A 20,108-nucleotide genomic window follows, 5' to 3' on the forward strand; every position below is an offset into this window, starting at 1 on the left:
CAGAGCAGTGAATTACACTAACCTATAGTATTTGTGCCACTATTTTATCCGTCAGGAAGCACTTCCACCCTAAACTCTTATTTCTATTATATAAACCCAGTAAAATACGGAAATAACTTGGCTGAAAGGATTTGACAATAATAAATAAATTAATAATAATTAATAAAAGACTTACATTTGGCAGGCTGTGCAACTTTGTGCCCAGGAAACACATTTATTTTTAATATTTTTAAATGGCTTCCATTTCAGATTTCCCTCATAAAGGCATTTAATAGAGCCTGTCAAAATTTTGCCATCAAAATTTTTGTTTTGGTTTGTTCTTTTGCATGTAAAATGGATTTTTGGTGAAACAGAAACATTCACCAAAATAAATACAGTAAATGAATGCATACATAAATATATTCTATTTTTATATAAAAAAATTGAGCTGTCAAAAAACTTACAATTTTTCCATTTTTATATTTTTGATGAAACTTCTGAAGAAAGCTTAGTAACCATATATGTGTGTGTGTGTGCGTGTATAGGTGTGTTATATAAAATCAGCCACATTTTTGTCAGGAAAATAATTTCCTAACCAGATCTGCTCTTTATGCAGATGCTCTTTCTGAGAAGCCCTCATCACTCTCTCATATGCAGTGTCCATTATCTGTTTCAGAGTTAATCACAATTACATTTATTTAGATTTCATTGAAAAAACTCCAAACTGAAGTATGCCTATCCAGTGCTCTGGATGTCCTTATCAGACATTTAAAACCACATTCATTTACTGAGGTGGGAATAGCTGATGTTACAACAGACTGCTTTGTGACTCTGTAACCACAACAATTTGATATGCATATGATATGTTGCATGGTTTAATAATCAGAGCTGGAAATAAGAGTCAGAAAACTGTGTTCTCTATAATGTTTCTGACCAATTTTTTTTAAATTCGGGATGGGATTATCAAAGGCTCAAACCGCACTTAGGCATCTAGCTGCTATTTATACCTTTGAAAAAAGTTCCTTGGGTGACTAAAATAAGGCATCAAATTCCATAGTTAGGCATGTAGGTGGAAGCTGACTGATTTTCAGAAGTGCTGAAAACTACTGAACCACTAATTCAGCTTGAGAAGTTAGAGAATGTAAAAGTAATAATGATCCACCTTGTAAGTATTTTGGTGATATTGGTGATATTTCCTTGGGATTATTGATGAAAGGAGTATAGAAGTCAATGTATGTTTTACGTAATGATGACTAAAGATGAACTGAAGCATCTGTGATCTTCTGAAGCCAAATCATAAAAAGCTGAAGTTCAGGATTTGAACCCTAAACCAGGCTTTGCCACCTTTTTGAATCTCAGTGGGAGAAATATTGTGATGTTTTATGTTCTCCCAAACATGAGGATAATAACTGGCTTTTGAAGACACCAATCCTGCATGACACTATCCATCTGAGTTCTCTTGTTTTATATTTCAATTGTAAGCTCTTTCAGGCAGAGGCCATCTTTTTGCTCTGTGTATGTGCAGCAGTGAACACAGCAGGGTCCTGGTCCATGCCTGGGACTCCTAGACATTGTGATAATAAAAATAATAAATAATACAAAAGAAAGTACAAACCATTATGGAGACTAGATCCCAGCTAGAACAGACAATAATTGTTGCTATGCAGAGTTACAGAAACCAATTCTACCCACAACTCTACACAACTCTACTCACATTCTTCTCTGTAACCTAATATGTTCAGAAGGCAAGCCAGTCACAGACCATAGGAAAAGGTGATAAAGGTTCTACAGGCTCTGAGGGAAAAGAAATGTAGATTTCAAATTGATACATTTTATACATAAAAAAATCTGACTTGCTTTCCACCCAGCAGATGGTTGGCATGGTAACCCTAGCATAATACAACACAAGGGCATATACTTACCATGACAGAGAATATGTGGCAGTAAGTAATACCACAACAGAGACTTTGATTCCCACTTATTTATTGTTCACCTACTTATTTATTTTACAGGAAAAGCAATTCAGTGGTATAACAATTAGTTGTCATGGCATCCATGTAATCTAAATATAAGAAAAATTATCATCCTTACTTTCCTAGCATCCACTAAGTGAAATGTGGACAGATGCTCCAATACTCTTATATCCAAGTCTTCAGTTATATATTTCTCTTTGCATTTTGCCTTTGCCATTCTTTGACTCAACCTCTGTATTAGTGGCATGGTTGTGCTTACGCTCACTATAAATATTTCTTCCTCCACGGGTTTCAGTATTTCATGCTTTCTACCGCTGCTGACTGAGGCTCACATCCCCTTTCCTTTCTGGTTGTGTATTGTGTAGCTCAAAGAGTCTTTTAGAAATGTAAAAGGTACAGTTCCATCTCGTGGGACCCTCCTGTTTGAGTAACTGAATAGCAGCCCACAGTTCTCAACCTTCTCGCAAATTTTGACAAGTTGCTGTAGGTTGTCTGCAATGGCTGCAAATTTTGCATGTCATAGCTAACACCTTGTTAAGACGATCTGTGCTTCAGAGAAATTCAAAGAACTACAATGCAGAATGATTCAGACACTGAGAGGGGGTGGTAATAAATAGCTGACACATTCTCTGAAGATATTTCCTCCACATTATTGGTTGTATACTTTTCAGCAAATTGAATGTTCTTGATGAATATTTTCTTTCACTGTGAAAAGAAACTTTTCCTTTAGAAACAGAAAATTAAGTGGATAGAGTTTCTGCTGAATCACATCTCATCCAAGACTTTGCTTCTTGGAGCTGATAACTAGACAAACTCATTATCTCCTTCTGTCCCAAGTGTTTTCAATTTTTCTCTGTTATGAAAAACATGGATGTTTCTTCTTAGGTGGTTATAAGGTCATTGAACAGTGTTTCAAGAATAGTAAGAACAGAAACAGAAGAATGGTCAGGTTAAAGCATTGACCTGAGACAGTGATTAGTGGGTTCTATTCCTGGCTTTGCCATTGGCTTTTCATGTGATCTTGAGCAAGTCACTTAATCTCATGTTGCTTTAAGTTCTCCAGTCTTTAAAATAGAGATAGTGCTCTGTTTCTCTCATCATTTATCTATTTAGATTACTCTTTGGGAGTAAGGATTGTCTCTAACTACCTGCATGCACAGTGCCTAAGACAATGGGGATCCAAACTCAGTCATGGCTTCTAGACTAAACTACACTACCTCTCCTCTCCCATACTACTACTCATACTACTAACAAACATCTAAACAGACAGACAACACAGATCACAGTGGGGAACTTGGAGGAAGGTGCTGTCTTACAGTGTTTTCATTTGATTCCTTCCTTTGTTTTTAATATAATGGTGAATGGGTTGGAGGGATAACATTCTTAGGCTTTGTACTATAAGTGGACTTCGAAGAGGGATTTGAAAGAAAAGAGGTTAGATGCCTAGTGTTCTTTGATACACAGGGAACAATAATCATTATTTATAATGAAGGGGGAGTGAAGTAAACCAGTTTTATCTCTCTCCTCAGACCCTATGCTACCAGCACTCCCAGCTATCTTCGAGACACCGCCGACTTCCTAAGGAAACTACAATGCATTGATGTTCTTCCTGAAAACACCATCCTGGCCACCATGGATGTAGAAGCACTTTATACCAATATTCCACATGAGGATGGACTACAAGCTGTCAGGAACAGTATCCCTGATGAGGCCACAGCAAGCCTGGTGGCTGAGCTTTGTGACTTTGTCCTCACCCACAACCACTTCAGATTTGGGGACAACTTATACCTTCAAGTCAGTGGCACTGCTATGGGTACTCGCATGGCCCCACAGTATGCCAACATTTTTATGGCTGACTTAGAACAACGCTTCCTCAGCTCTCGTCCCCTAATGCCCCTCCTCTACTTGCGCTATATTGATGACATCTTCATCATATGGACCCACGGAAAGGAGGCCCTTGAAGAATTCCACCTGGACTTCAACAATTTCCACCCCACCATCAACCTCAGCCTGGACCAGTCCACACAAGAGATCCACTTCCTGGACACTACAGTACAAATAATTGATGGTCACATAAACACCACCCTATACCGGAAACCTACTGACCGCTATATGTACCTATATGCCTCCAGCTTCCATCCAAGACACATCACACGATCCATTGTCTACAGCCAAGCCCTAAGATACAACCGAATTTGCTCCAACCCCTCAGACAGAGACAAACACCTACAAGATCTTTATCAAGCATTCGTAAAACTACACTACCCACCTGGGGAAGTGAGGAAACAGATTGACAGAGCAAGACGGGTACCCAGAAATCACCTACTGCAGGACAGGCCCAACAAGGACAATAACAGAACACCACTGGCCATCACATACAGCCCCCAGCTAAAACCTCTCCAGCGCATTATCCACGATCTACAACCTATCCTGGAAAATGATCCCTCACTCTCACAGACCTTGGGAGGCAGGCCAGTCCTCGCTTACAGACAACCCCCCAACCTGAAGCAAATACTCACCAGCAACTACACACCACACCACAGAAACACCAACCCAGGAACCTATCCCTGTAGCAAACCTCGTTGCCTACTCTGTCCCCATATCTACTCTGGCAACAGCATCAGAGGACCCAACCACATCAGCCACACCATCAGGGGCTCATTCACCTGCACATCCTCTAATGTCATATATGCCATCATGTGCCAGCAATGCCCCTCTGCCATGTACATTGGCCAAACGGGACAGTCCCTCCGCAAAAGAATAAATGGACACAAATCGGACATCAGGAATGGTAACATACATAAGCCAGTAAGTGAACACTTCAATCTCCCTGGTCATTCTATTACAGATTTAAAAGTCACTATCATTGAACAAAAAAACTTCAGAAACAGACTTCAAAGAGAAACAGCAGAACTAAAATTCATTTGCAAATTCAACACCATTAATCTGGGCTTGAATAGGGACTGGGAGAGGCTGGCTCACTACAGAAGCAGCTTTTCCTCTCCTGGAATTGACACCTCCTCATCTATTATTGGGAGTGGACTACATCCACCCTGATTGAATTGGCCCTGTCAACACTGGTTCTCCACTTGTGAAGTAACTCCCTGCTCTCCATGTGTCAGTATATAATGCCTGCATCTGTAACTTTCACTCTATGCATCCGAAGAAGTGAGGTTTTTACTCACGAAAGCTTATGCCCAAATAAATCTGTTAGTCTTTAAGGTGCCACCAGACTCCTTGTTGTTTTTGTAGATACAGACTAACACGGCTACCCCCTGATACATGAGGATGTAAGACCACTTGGGGACAAAGTTTCAATTATCTCAGTGCTGGCACTTTGTGTCTTATGTGTGATTTAAAGTGTAATGTATGTCATGTTGCTATGTAAAAAATTGCACATAAAAATGTTAAAAGAATGCTAAAGGTGCATATTTAAGTACTGAAAAATTAGAAAATGCCAGAATTAAAGTCGCCTTTCCTTATAGGTATGCATTATATTATGGTCTTTAATTACTTGATCACATACTATATTTTTCCACAGAATCTCTGCCTCATGCGGTGCACACAATATCAGAAACTATTCAATAGCTTGTTTCATACTCATTGTTCATTTGTGTGGTCCCAGGCCTTATTTACTGCATGTTATTCAAACCTTGCTCTGAAGAAAGATCATTCATTTCTTTATTCTATATTTGTAATCATGCCGGTCTTCTCACCGTCATATCTGAAGGCCTTCCAGTAGCGCATTAAGCAACATGACTATACATTTATCATGTGATATTTGTTGACTCATTCTCTCTCCAGAAGGAGAAACGTGTAGTGGAGTGTCTTGTTTTGATACAGTGTCAAGTTTGTTTTTCAGAGTGGTAGCCATGTTAGTCTATATCAGCAAAAACAACGAGGAGTCCTTGTGGCACCTTAGAGACTAAAATATTTATTTGGGCATAAGCTTTTGTGGGCTAAAACCCACTTCATCAGATGGCCTAACCACATCAGCCACACCATCAGGGGCTCGTTCACCTGCACATCTACCAATGTGATATATGCCATCATGTGACAGCAATGCCCCTATGACATGTACATTAGCCAAACTGGACAGTCTCTACGCAAAAGAATAAATTGACACAAATCAGACATCAAGAACTGTAACATTCAAAAAGCAGTAGGAGAGCACCTCAGTCTTCCTGGACACTCAATAACAGACTTAAAAGTGGGAATTCTTCAACAAAATTTTTTAAAAAACAGACTTCAACAAGAAACTGCAGAACTGGAATTAATTTGCAAACTGGACACCATCAAATTAGTCCTGAATAAAGACTGGGAGTGGATGGGTCACTACAAAAAGTAATTTTCCTTCTGCTGATACTCACACCTTCTTGTCAACTGTTGGAAATGGAAGACATCCACCTTAATTGAATTGGTCTCGTTAGCACTTAGACCCCAGTTGGTAGAGGCAACTTCCATCTTTTCATATATATACTGCTTACTGTATTTTTCACTTCATGCATCTGATGAAGTGGGTTTTAGCCCATGAAAGCTTATGCCCAAATAAATGTGTTAGTCTCTAAGGTGCCACAAGGGCTCCTCGTTGTTTAAGTTTGTTTTTGTTTTCAATATACCTGTTGCTATATACTTTTATTAGAGAACACAAGGTCAATGTGCCTTTCATTTGAAGTGGAAGGTGGTGAAGTTTGTTATGGTCTTTAGTTTTTGGGAGAGTTCATTCCACAGTCTTGGACCAGTCTCCAAAAAAGTTCTGTCTCCTGCACAGATGAGGTTTACCCTTACTGTAGAGAGTTCCATTCCGCCAGTGAAGCGTAACTGTTGACCTCATTCTTCATACCAGAATTTTAAGTGCTCTTTAAGATATCTGGGGCCTTTCCCATAGGCTTTTCTATGGCACTCAACATTATAAAATGGTGCACTTGACAAACATTAATGAATTCATTTTCATTATAACCTGTGAGGTAAAGTGGTATTATTGTCCATATTTTACAGATGGAGCACTGAAGCAGAGGCAGATTAAAGTTAAAAGTATCCACTAATTTTGTCTGCTCAATTTGAGAAGTTTAGGATCTGATTTTTTCAGCATACTTAGCAAGCAATTTATAGCACTTTATACATTCAAATCACAGATCTCATTGATTTCAACTGCAGCTGTGAATACTCAGTCCCAGGTGTCTGAAGCTGGACATCTGGAAAATGAGGAACATACGATTAGTGCCTACCTGTGAAGAGTTTGGTTTAAGTTATGTGCCTAGCATCACAAAGGAATTCAGGGGCAGGGGTAGAATCAGACTTTTCAGGGATGGTATTCAATTGCCTTAACCATGAAACCATCCTTTCTTATCCTACAATCCTCTGCCTCATTCACTGCACACCTTCTAATTTCTACCACAAATGAGGCTGTGGTCCTAGCGATAACTGTCTTATTTATTATACAACCCTAATTCAGTCCTTGAGCACTGACCATCCGTGACACTGAATGAGTCAGGGGTCCTGTGAAAAAAACACGTTTTTTGATCATGGAAATAAAGACATTATCGTAGTGCATATGCAGAAGAGGGCAAATGAAGGTTATGCAAGCACTTAAGCAACAGAATAACTAATAGGAGTGGTAGGTTTTCCTCCTCTATATGGATCAGCACCAGAGAGGAATGAGGCACATACTTTCCCAGTGGAATTCATATTTTCTAACAGGACAGGAATGGTGGGACTCAAACCTTGGGTTCAATTCCAGGTTCTGAAAGAGAGTGTGTTCTAGTGAGCATATACCCTTCTGTCCTTGTTCCTCCAAGCCTAACACTTTCTGCTTGAATCTGTTTCACTTCAGCCTCTCCATCCACCCAATCCAGCTCTTGCCCCCTCTGTGTTTCACTCAGGCTGTTTCTTCTCTCTTCACAATACTTGGGCACCAGCCACAAAAGCACTGAGAGTACAGAAGAGAGAGATTCCCTGCTCTCAGTTTGGTGACACCGCATCTGGGAGCAGAAATTGCAGGGTAAGTCCTGCTGGCGCCTGAAGATCTGGGATAGAGCATGCCCAAAGCTCATGGAAACTTCAAATAATTTAACTGCCAAACTCTAACAAGTCTCTACTGGGTGTGTGTGAACAGTTCTTTTTCAGAGTCTTATAACTTTAGCCAGATGTGAGGTATTTCTCATGGGAAAAGCAAAACGCACTTGCCTGACGCTAGGATGACTTCCCTGCCAAATTTCAAATGCTTGCCCTAAAGCATGGACATGCTAGAGATTCAAATGTTGAATTAACAATTTAGTAGAGGTAAATCTATGTATTTTTCCCCTTACCACATTCTCAGCCCTGGTCTACACTAGACAGTTAGGTCAGTTTAACTACATCAGCCAGAAATGTGAAAAATCCACATCCCTAAGAGGGTGTTAAAATGACCTAATCCCTGTTGTAGATAGCAGTAGGTTGATGGAATAATTCTTCTGTTGACCTAGCTATTGCCCTTAGGGAGGTGGATGACCTATGCTCAGAGGAGAACCCCTCCTGTCAATGTAGGTAGTGTCTACACTCAAGCACTACAGCAGCAAAGCTACAATGACACTGCTGTAGCATTTTAAGTGTAGACATATCCTCAGAAATAGCTGAACTGTTAAAACTGACACTTTCCAGAAAATAAAATAAAATGAAATGAAAATCAATATAAGGCATATACCTGTCATGGAAAATTGAAGGCTGAGTGATTAAAGTTTGGCAAACAACTTAAAATAGTCTTCTGAGGGAAGTGCTGGTCAACCTGAAGTATAGGTGGTGCTACCTATCTCTGCCTATATTAACATTCCCTTTGGCTTCTTATAGATTTATTTCTTCGAAAACTCTAGCAGTTTTCATAGGTATCTGCACACTAGTGTCTTTCAAGTCAACAGCAGTTATTATTTTAAAAGATAAAAGCAAGAATATAACTGTGCATGACATATGACTATATGCTCTGTCCCGCCCGCCCGCAATTAAAACTTCACAGCTGGGAAATGACAGTAAATCTTATCTTTCCCAGAGATAGAGTCTTCACCATTTCATATCTGCAACAGAAAACTTCCTCTGCTAGTAACAGAATGCTGACAAGAAACCTGTGGGAATTCGAATCACTAGGAGAAAATTCAGAAAATACAGTGGATGTTTATAAAAGGAGATTTGTAATGACACCATGTAGCACTGTATAGTGCCACTGTAACCTCCGTTAAAAAAGTACAAATAAATTCTGAGTTCTGTTTTCCAAAAAATAAAACCTCTGGAGCAACTGAAGTTGGAATTACTTCACTGTGAAACTCAGCAAGGGCACAAATATTCCCCACAGAACTACACAATAGAGAGCTATGTATAAGGGAGGGGAGGGAGGAGGGGGCATTCTAGCACCATTTTAAGGGGCTGTTTTATTAGCAATCACAGATTCTATAGGTCTCAGAAAGATAATGCCTTCTACTAAGTCTGATAAATTGGACTCTGTTGAGATGAGAGGGAATTTTAAGAATAGACTGCATTGACCTCTCATTCAGAATTGGAAAGACTCAGCTTTGCTTCATGTTGGGAATCTGAGCATTGAAAAGCTAATATGCCTGATCCCCAATTTCAATATACAAATGAAAGCTTCATTCTTTTACTGAGGGCAGGTTGGAAGATTATGAATAATATTTTAAATTGATCCTAGTTTTGATTATGATTTAATTTATGTTTATTTTATTATAATGATGATGATGGGTATATTTGTACCCCCCTTTTTTACTCTCTTCATTCCCATAACTGATTGTCTATACAGATTTTGAGATCCACAAAGGTATCTTCACCTGGGCCAATTCATCTTTCATTTCTTCTTACAGGTCTCCCCAGAACTGTGTGTACAGCTGTGCCCTCTTGTTCCAATCTGTATGGCTGTGAGGTGGCCGAATTGCACTGCACAGAGTCTACAGTCCCCTGCCCCAGTCAGAGCTTTCTTAGGGCAGCCTCTGCAGTTCACACTTGATGCAGATCATCAAATGGCTTGAAAGAAGACAGAAGAGTCTAATGCTTTACCAGAAGTCAGGCTGATAACCAGGCTCACCTTTGCATGATCAGTAGTGTAGGACTGAGGATGCATCATGAACAGGAGGTGGCACTGGATTATAAAACCCCAGAATTTCTGGCGATTACCATCAAACCATTCTGGCAGATGTATCAAGAAACAGCGCTCTGTGAGATGTGTCTGGAGTGCGATGTGTTTGGAATGCAACTGTCTCACCTGCTCCTGCAATAGCTGGTTCTCTGAGGTCAGCTGGATGACCCTGGTCTGCAGGAGTTTGTTGACCGCCTGAAGGTGAGTGGCCCACTCAAGCATGTACAGTACTCCCAAAGGATTAACCAGGTCCATTTTGCCATCACTGGACCCTCTCCTCTGGCCTAAGTGGTTCATGCAAACTGTCATGGCCAGGAATTCGGTGGTCAGACATAATGAGCAGGAGTTGGGAGTCAGGCCAGAGCAGATACGAGGAGATCAGAATCCGAGATATGCCGGAAGGTAGAATGAGGGTTAGTTGTCAGGAGGCAGTCAGGGTCAGGTTCCTAGGAGATCAGAGTAAGGCAGTAGGAGTACATATTGCAGGGGAAGCAGTTCTAAGCAGGAGAAACCCATCTGCATGGATGATTTCCTGTTCCGGTGCTCAGTTTAAATGCAAACAGGGAACCAATCAGGACACCCAGAATCCTTCCAGTCAGATCCCAGGATTGGAGTCCTCTGACAGTTCTGGAAACTGTTGGCAGGTTGGAACTTACTGGATCCTGGGAATCCTGTAGTCAGGGCCAGCTCCAGGGTTTTGCCCGCCCCAAGAAGCCAAAACAAAAAACAAAACAAACAAAAAGAAGCCGTGATCGCGATCGCGATCTGCGGCGGCAATTCGGCGGGAGGTCCTTCACTCCCAGGTGGAGTGAGGGACCATCCGTCGAATTGCCACTGAATACCTGGACGTGCCGCCCCTCTCCAGAGCGGCCGCCCCAAGCACCTGCTTCAGAATCTGGTGCCTGGAGCCGGCCCTGCCTGTAGCTCAGGATGTGACATCCAAAGTCCCTAGTAACTGGTTAGTCTGGGACTCAGGAGACTTCGGTTCAATTCAGTGCTCCACCTGAGTGACCGAAGGCATTCCTGTCTCTTTGTGTCTCAGTTTCCTGTTTCTCAAATGGAGATGATACTACACATCATCATCGTGTGTGTGTGTGTATGTGTGTAAATACCTTAAAGATTGTGAGGTGCTCAAACACCATGGTGTTGGGAGCCATATAAGTACCACAGTACAACTACATATATTCCTTCAATGTGGGACCCTCAAGCAAGTCCATTTGTCATTAATAGATGCTGCAGTTCATTTTGCAGGCGTGAAAAGACTGTGGATAAGCAGACACTACAAGCCTGTTTGAAATCACATGAAAAAACGGTGGTCATTTTATCACTGTAGCATCTTTGAAAAAAAGCTGGAAAATCCCTGATTGAGCTGCAGAAAACCATGCTAAAACATCAGCTAATGCCGCAGGTTACAACTCATTGAAAATCTACTTATTATGTGCTTGAATGACCCTGGAAACGAGAAAGCTGAATACATAAGCAAGTACAAGACAGACAAGGCAGATATTATCCTGACCTCTGCTCATTCTAATCTGATAGCCATTTTGGTTATCTTTTCCATTCATCTGAAATGGTCACCTGAGAAGTCAATTCATTCATGTATCATTATGTTAGGGCTTAGAACACATTTAGCAGGTACAAGTTTTGCTGGAGAAATACAGACCTAACTTGAAAACAAATGAGACACTGAAACAGTAACAGCAGCAAAGAAGAAGGAGAAAGAAAAAAGAAATAGTTTTCAAATCTATTTAGGAGTTGGAAATAAAAGAATAATTTGGTCAACTAATGAGTTGGCAGCATTTCTAGATTCAGCTTCTAAGGGGAAAACTGAAACCATAGTTCAACAGGATACAGATTTTGATCTGTTCTTGACAGCTAAATAATACATCTTCCGCCAACTCCTCGTTCAAAGGCAATCCATGTGTACACTTCATAAAAGAAGTTTCTGATGCAGAGCATGAGAAAGTTGTACAGAAAACAAATTGTAGCTGTTTAAATGCAGAAAAGGTTCAACACTGTATTGATCTCTAATAAAAGGTGGTCAAGGCTGAGCTGGTGATACCTGTTATTAGACCAACAAATAAGTGTTAATCTCCTGCTTTAAACATATGACTGTTCTCTCTCCCTTGTGGAACACTCTTATTAGAAATCTATTGTTGTTCTGTGGACCTCAGTAGGAAGGATATAATTCTTTATTAAGTTGTGTAGATTGTTTAAAGTAACTTCTATAGAAACGAACATGGCTTATAACACCCATTGTAATGATCTCATTTGAAAATCTAGCTACTTTTTTGATACCTAAATAAGAGTTGAACTCTTCTGAAAATCTAGCTTTTGTTGTGGTTGCTGAGCTCTGCTAAAATTAGTCTATGTTGTGGACTATTCTATGGACAGGAAAAAAGACTCTGCAGGATCAGACCAGTACCCCAATTTAGTCAAAGATACAGTGTACAGTTGAGAGTCACAGTGCACGGATTTGCATACTGTGGGGTTAGGAATAGTTCCCATCCATTTGTAAATCAGGACCTTTATACCAACCCTGGGTTCTCTATTCACACTGTTCAATTATAATTTATATAATTTGTCATTTTTTACTTGAAATTTCAACTGCAGGTACTTTAGTCCTGGCTTAGCAATCAACTTCATGTTCAGTAGAATAAAAACAGGTTTTAGAATAATACTTTCATTATTTCCTTTAATTATATCTTTTATGTAATTGTAATACAATAATAAAATAAAATTATTCTGTAAAGGGAATGTTTAGATTTTAGTTCAGATAGCCAATATGTATGCGACTGACAGTAGCCCATTCAAATTTAAAGTTTAGGTACTTATCCCGGAATGCTAATATTTGATCTCAAGTTAATAAAAACAAAACAAAGCAAGCAAGCAAACAAAGAAAAACCTCTCTTCAAAGCCAACATTTTCAGAGACTCCTATTTCGGTCATTTTAAAGCCTTTTGCCATTTTTTTTTCAAATATACCCAAGTGATTTATGAGCCTAAGTCCCATTTTGAAAAGTGATTTGGCACTGCTAAATTACTGAGGTACTTTTAAAAAATTTACACATTATTGTTTCTTGCAACATAAAATAAAATAATCTAGTTCCTCGGTTAGACTTGCATTTTCTGGATTTTTATTCCTGGTAGTCCTTTACAAATCTTTGTATTTCTAATGGTTGCCTTTGCCCTCTTGGGAATACAGTTTAATGACTGTAAATCACACACATGTTGTAGCAGTTCCCTCACTGAATTTCCCACTCTGTGGATGTTTGACTGTCAACATAGTCTATCCTCAAGGCTGGCAGCTCTCATATCGCTGAGTCTACAGTAATTGATCGTAAGCACAATAATCATCACAACAATCAAAATCTATGTTGGGTTTGTTCCTTTTTTAGATGACTGCTCGCATGCTTTGTGCCATATAACTGATAGCTTGCTGCAAGGTAAAACGATAAACAGAAAATATACTATACATAACTTATTGTATTAAAGATTTAGTATGGTTTTTAAATTAGGAATTTATTATAATTAATGTTTTGGACCATTTCACAATACTTCCTCAGGGAAAAATAATGAACTCAACAGCTTTCAAATGAAGTTTAGGTAACAGAATTAGCATTTGATTAAATATAAACACAGGAATTCCTTAATATGGAAATAAGGCAACTAGGAGGATTGCATAATCACATCAAGATTTGGTTCTATGCATTATGGTTCAGGAATGATTACAATAAGAAAATGTTGTGTGACTAACAGGTGTGTATGTTTATATTTAATGAAACAGTGATTTTCTTAATCTACTCCATATAATAGCTGTTGAGTTCATTATTTCACTCTGAGGAAGGTTTGTGAAACAGTCTGAAGCATAGGTTGTAAACTATAGTGCAATTTGCACAATAAATTTCAGTGAACTGGAATGCTAGTTTAATGATATTTGTTTAGTTATGACTTCTCAGGCTAAGTACTTCAAAGAAAGGCCAATTGTGGCTAAACCAGAAGATTTTTCAACACAGAATTGCTATGTAACCTACCCCATTGTGAAGAGTTAATAGGCATCCAGTTGGCCATGGAGCACTGAGGCCAACAATGAAATAATTTAGGCTTGCTGCAATTCCTGCATACTTAATGCTTTAGGAATGCTTTCATTTGATTAATATTTAATTGATGAGAAAAGAACAGTAATGAACATGAGTTTTCCTGATGGGAGGATTATTTTCTTTCCAAGCCTGAGTTGTTTCCCACAGAAATTGCTGGCCTATCAAGCATAAAAGGCCTAATTATCCCCTCTGCCATGCTGATGGGGGTGGGGGGAATTGGTATTGGGAGGTATGGGAAATTTGCAGAGCTAGTTAGGGGTCCTATGGCAGGGGAAAGTGCTGCTCCACAACTTGATTCTCCCTTTTTTCTGACCCCATGGAAGGTTCCCTATTAAGGCTATCCAGGTATTAGGATCCATGGCTGTGGAAGTTCAGACTAGAGGCAAGAAGAAGTATGGTTGGCCATTCTCTGTCAAATCATCCTAAATCCTCAGAACTTTGGTGGGTACGTTTTTAGTGCTGACCATATCGGTCAGCATTACATTTCTAATAAGCATTAGTGAACTAAGTGAGCAGGTTTTTTCTGGTTTCAGTTCCAGCTCTTCTAATCCCTTTTGTTTTGGTCTGAGCTGTCTCCTCCATATCACAGTTCTAGATGTGTTTGTCCTTGGCATCCCAGAAAACTCTCACCTGCATGCAAGTGGTATGTCCATACACCCCTTGCAGTTCACCAATGTTTCTGTCAATATTTTCTGAAAGTAAATCAGAGTTATATAATAATAACTAGCTCTTATATAGCACTTTTAATATGTAGACCTCAAAGCACTTTGTAAAGGAGGAAACTATCATTCTCCCCATTTTACAAATGAGGAAGCTGAGGCACAGAGCTGTGAAGTGAGTTATGCAAGGTCAGTAGCAGAGTCAGGCACAGAATCCAGGTCTCCCTGTCCGGTGCCCCATCCACTGTGTTTCATTTGCAAAAAGCAAAGCTGAATTCAAGTTAAGCTGAACAAGCGGAATTGTAATAAACTCTGTGGTCTACTGGCTTAGTTGTTTCCAGCCTAACTCACTTATTACACTTGTGTCCTGTCAACAGGGCCGGCTCCAGGCACCAGCCCTCCAAGCATGTGCTTGGGGCGGCACCTGGAGGGGGGCGGCGCTCACCCGGGGAGAGCGGAGCCACGGCCGGGCTCTCCACCCTCCCCATGGCGCTCCGGCTGCCAGGGAGAGCGGAGCCGCGGCAGGCTCTCCGCCCTCCTCCCAGCGCTCCGGCCGGTCGGGGAAAGCGGGGCCCCGGCCAGGCTCTCCGTCCTCCTCCCGGTGCTCCAGACAGTTGGGGAGAGCGGTGCCCCGGCCGGGCTCGCCACCCTCCCCCCCGGCGCTCCGGCCGGCCGGGAGGAGCGAGGCTGCCCTCCCCTGGCGCTCTGGCTGGTCGGGGAGAGCGGGGCCCCGGCCGGGCTCGCCGCCCTCCCCTAGCGCTCTGGCCAGCCGGGGATAGCGGGGCCGTGGCCGGGCTCAGCACCCTCCCCTGCCGTGCTCCCGGGGGGGAGCGGCGGGAGGCTTTTTTGCCTGGGGCAGCAAAAAAGCCAGAGCCGGCCCTGCCTGTCAACAATCCCTTCAAAGACATGGGCCCTCTGACTCCAGTTCTACTGATCACAATACACACTGGCAGGGCTGATGAGAGAGTAGAAAGGGAGGACAATTGTACCAGGGATCTCAGCTTAGGGCCAGGATCAAATGGGAGCGGGAGAGGCCCCAGCGAACATAGTATACCAGGGCCCCAAATGGCTCTCGGTGCGTTTGCACACTCGACAATAGGCTCCAACACTATTCTACTTGAAGACCCTAGCAAAACACCTATTAACATGGAAGGGGCCAAGGGAAGGGCCATATGATACAAAGCAGTATTCTCTTAATTTTCTGTTTCTGTTCTTCTCTCACTATACCTGGAACCTCTCATGGTGCCTGCATTTTTCCAGAGTTACTTCTGGTGAGATATTGTTCCTCTCTTAGGTCACCAACGGGAACAAATATAGTCCCATGCTCTTTTCCATCCCCCCCCCTTTTTTTTTGCTATGCTTATGGATGCATTTCATGACTTTGACAAGCGGTTATTTATCCAGTTCCATATTCATAGGAAGTAGTTCAATCTGCAGAGCTTCCATGCTCCTATGTTTTGCTTTTTTCAATCAGCCTATAGAAAACTGAATACTATACCAACCTGTGCAAGGGAATGATCATGTCTATCCAATCGATAAGATCAACATTGCTCCTCTCATGTCTGTGGAGAAGTTTTGGTATGTAAGCAGTATGATGTTACAAAATGCCACTATTGATGAGATTACCTATCATATCGCTCAGACCAGCTCTGCATTTGTAATTCTGTCGTATTATCTGTGGAACAATAGGAGAATTCAAATAAGCTCTAAGCTAAATGTCTATTAGGCAGCAATGGTTACAACGCTTCTATATGCTTGTGAAACACGGACACTGGATCCACTACCACATTAGGAACCTGACCTGTTCCATATGCGCTGTCTTTGGTGTGTTTGCAGGGTCAAACTGTGGTATAAGGTTCCCAATATTGAAATCCTTAATCATTGTTGGATGGCTGACATTCAAAGCATGCTCATAAAAGCTAAACTGCAGTGGTCTCAGGATCTCATTCATAAAACCTGCTTAAGAACATCCGAGGCCTTGTTTTATGGACTGCTAAAGCAAGGCATCCCAGCAAGAGGGAAGCAAGAGCCCATGACAGAGCAAAATGGCAGCAGGTTTGTCATGTCTCTGTTAACCACTTTGAAGCATCATGCATTAACACCTCAAGTGAAAAACATGAAAAGTGCAAAGACAGGATTCCACAGCCTGCAAGAGTCATGTTCCACATGTAACCATGTTTGCAGTTCTTGCTTTGGTCTGACCTCACATATATGTGTTCACCAGTAGTATTTACTGAATCCTCATATATTGACTTTGACATTGATGTGAAACTCCATCATCATATGATGGTGCTCTGAGAACTCTGTGCCAATGTGAAGTATGGGTTACAGCTGCCTCATAAGAAAAGGTACATGTTAGCTAGGGTAGGTATTTTTTCCCGGTGATGGGCTAGAGGAGGCTTTAGGGTGATACCTTTATAAAAGTCTTTCACCCAAATGAAAGAAAGTGTGGGGCAATTTCCTTGCCTCTAATAAAGTTCACCCCTTTTCTGCCTGCTATTAAATCATCCCTACCAGAATTGATATCTCTGAGGCTCAGAAAAATGTTCTGGAGAGCAAATACTTGGCTTTTGGAATGAATTAAAGTTACATCAAATGGCAGGTATTTAAAATTCTCCATGGTAAAGTACACCAGATGCCCCTTTAAATGCTTTTTCCTCAGTTCTCAGTTCAAATAACATAAAGACACTTTTCTGTACTATCAATATAGTAAGTGTTTTTCCAGGACAAAGTAAACATTTCCAGCAAATGCACTTAATGTCTTTTTGTTTGCCAACCTGTGTTGCCTCCCTCTTTAGTAATGGGTATGAGAAAGCATTTTTCTGTTTCAATAAGAAAACAAAATAGATTTCTCAGTCTCTCACCCATCCTATCTGTAAGTGCATGCACCACTGGGACACAAGGATGATTAAAGGGGAATTTTCATGGAAGCCCCTTGTTAAATAGTGGTAGCACATCATTATCAGTTTGGAAACTCTCTGAACATGGACTATGCAAAACCATGTTTTTGTGTTGTTAGTTTTTTTGAGACTTGGAGAAAAAGGAAGACCCTTTTTAAAATTCAGTTTAAACACCTGACTGTGTGATTTTATTTCATTTGACAACCAACCTCTGAAACAATCAAGTGACTAATCCAGATTCACTATTTTATTAGCATGCTCTATAATGTGACATACATATATCTCTTACACTTAAATTAATGGGATATAGGTTATTCAAAGAGATAATGTACTCTAAATTATTCCATATGCGCTGGGCTATACCTTAAGTCTTTTTGCTCCTAAAGCACAAATTCCATCCCAACTAACTTGAACAAGAATATCATTTACTTACAGAAATCTTAGGAATTATGAAACACGGGGGAACATGTCTCACATACAGTCCTGTTGTAGACAGGGGTTAGATGCCCACTAGCTAGTGTGTTGCATAATCTATAATTAAAAATAAATCTGAAAGGGATTTTTTCTATAGGGAGGCTTGTTTTCTAGCCCAAGGTGAATATCTCACCTGACAAAACATCAGTTGTATTTTTGCCATAAAAATGCCAACAGTCAAGCGCTTTTCCTGACTGACTGAGGATAAATTACTACAACATCATTGCAGGGTGATGATATATAGGCTAATGAAAAGGTAGTGATTGCAAGACTATAATTCATTGAAATAGCTTGGAGATGCAATAGATACTTGATAGAAACTTCGGAATTTAACACTACTGTCAGTGATAGATTCATAGACTTTTGTGGCCAGAAGGGATCACTATGAACATCTAGCCTGACTTGCATACCACATATAGGATGGATGTATAGATTATAATTGCTGATTCATACATGAGCTACCGTATTTTTCTAAATGTATATTTACTGTCTTATCACTAAGCCAAATCTCAGTATTTTGGCTGGTGTGGGACTTTTCAGGCCCTCAAGACTTACTGTAAAATCTCAGGATTTGGGGGGGGTCACAGCCTGGAGCGTTCCTGGTGCCATGACAACAGGTATAGCAGCTGTGAAAATGGCATTGACTAGAACAGAAAGGTAATACAGGGTCCAGGCTGATGCAAAGAGGACAGTTGTTGAGTTCTTGAATACCCCATTGTCTGGATTCACTTATAGTTGATACAGTGTATAACTGGTGCACAAAATAATTGAAGTTTGTATGATAACAGGGTTTTTTATGTTTGTTTGTTTTGTTTTAATTGCAGATATATGAGATACCTAAGTGGTGTAGGAGAGCCATCAGAGAGGTAAATCTTAGAGTTTTCAGTTTCCCATTATAGTCAGATGTGAATACTGCTCTATTACACAATTTCTCTGGTTATTCATAGATTGCCTGTGTACTATTATGATTCTAATATCTGGGGAAACAAATAATGTTTACAATAGGCAGGTTGATACAGTTCTGTCAAAGCAACAGCTTCAGGAGTGTCACCAGGTTATGCAGCTGCCTCTCCAGTACAAGAGCAAGAAGACATCTCCTGGAAATAGAAAGGCAATATATTTAAAACTAATACAAGAAAATACTGTTTACACAATTCATAATTAACCTGTGGAACTCCCTTCACAGGTGCTCAGTAGGATTTTTAAAAACAAGAATTAGACCTTCACATGGATAATGAGAGCATCCACAGCTATATTTGATAGGATAATACACAGACACACCCCATATATATATATATATGACATGAACTGTCACGTTTCAGGCCTAATTAAACTGATTGTGGTTAGGAAGAACCTTTCCCTGTGAGTGGATTATTGTATAATTATCAATTATTGGATTATTTGCACCTTGATCTGAATCATTAGTCAGAATCAGGCTACTGGACTAGATGGCCATTTGATATGACCCAGTATGGTGATTTTTTGGTTCTTATAGTGTTTGCTGGTTTTGCTCTAGTGCTTCATATAAGGTATTACTGACTCAATGACAGGGTCGGCTCTAGGATTTTTGCCGCCCAAAGCAAAAACAATTTTGGCCGCCCCCTCCCCCCCGGTTCTTTAATTACCCCACCCCCGGCCCCGCCTCAACTCTGCCCCTTCCCCAAATCCCCAGCCCTGCCTTCTCCCCCCAGGCTCTCAAGCCTAGGAGGGAGGGAGGGGGAGAAGCGGCGCCCGCGCCACGGCCGCTCGGGATCTCCCCCTCCCTCCCAGGTTTGAGAGCCTGGGAGGGAGGGGGAGACTCCGAGTGGCCACGGCATGGGCGCTGCTTCTCCCCCTCCCTCCCACGCTCAAGCCTGGGGCGGAGGGGGAGCAGCGGCGCGCGAATCAGCTGTTTCGCGCGCCGTGGCAGCA

At 41.0% G+C, this 20,108-nt stretch overlaps 1 protein-coding gene across 3 annotated transcripts in view; it reads left to right on the forward strand.

The window, feature by feature from the left end:
- Window positions 1-19,791, forward strand: part of LOC101953070 (uncharacterized) — a 210,228-nt gene extending 190,437 nt beyond the window's left edge. For all 3 annotated transcript variants that reach the window (XM_065587932.1, XM_065587931.1, XM_065587933.1), the window contains 3 exons: window positions 3,482-7,953; window positions 9,794-10,266; window positions 19,022-19,791. In XM_065587932.1, coding sequence (XP_065444004.1) covers window positions 3,482-5,009 — 1,528 coding nt within the window. In that variant the 3' untranslated portion in view covers window positions 5,010-7,953; window positions 9,794-10,266; window positions 19,022-19,791. The remainder of the gene's footprint in view (window positions 1-3,481; window positions 7,954-9,793; window positions 10,267-19,021) is intronic.
- Window positions 19,792-20,108: the final 317 nt, after the last annotated feature.

Source organism: Chrysemys picta, chromosome 3 (genome assembly GCF_011386835.1).
Source record: "Chrysemys picta bellii isolate R12L10 chromosome 3, ASM1138683v2, whole genome shotgun sequence".
NCBI classification, from domain to species: domain Eukaryota; kingdom Metazoa; phylum Chordata; order Testudines; family Emydidae; genus Chrysemys; species Chrysemys picta.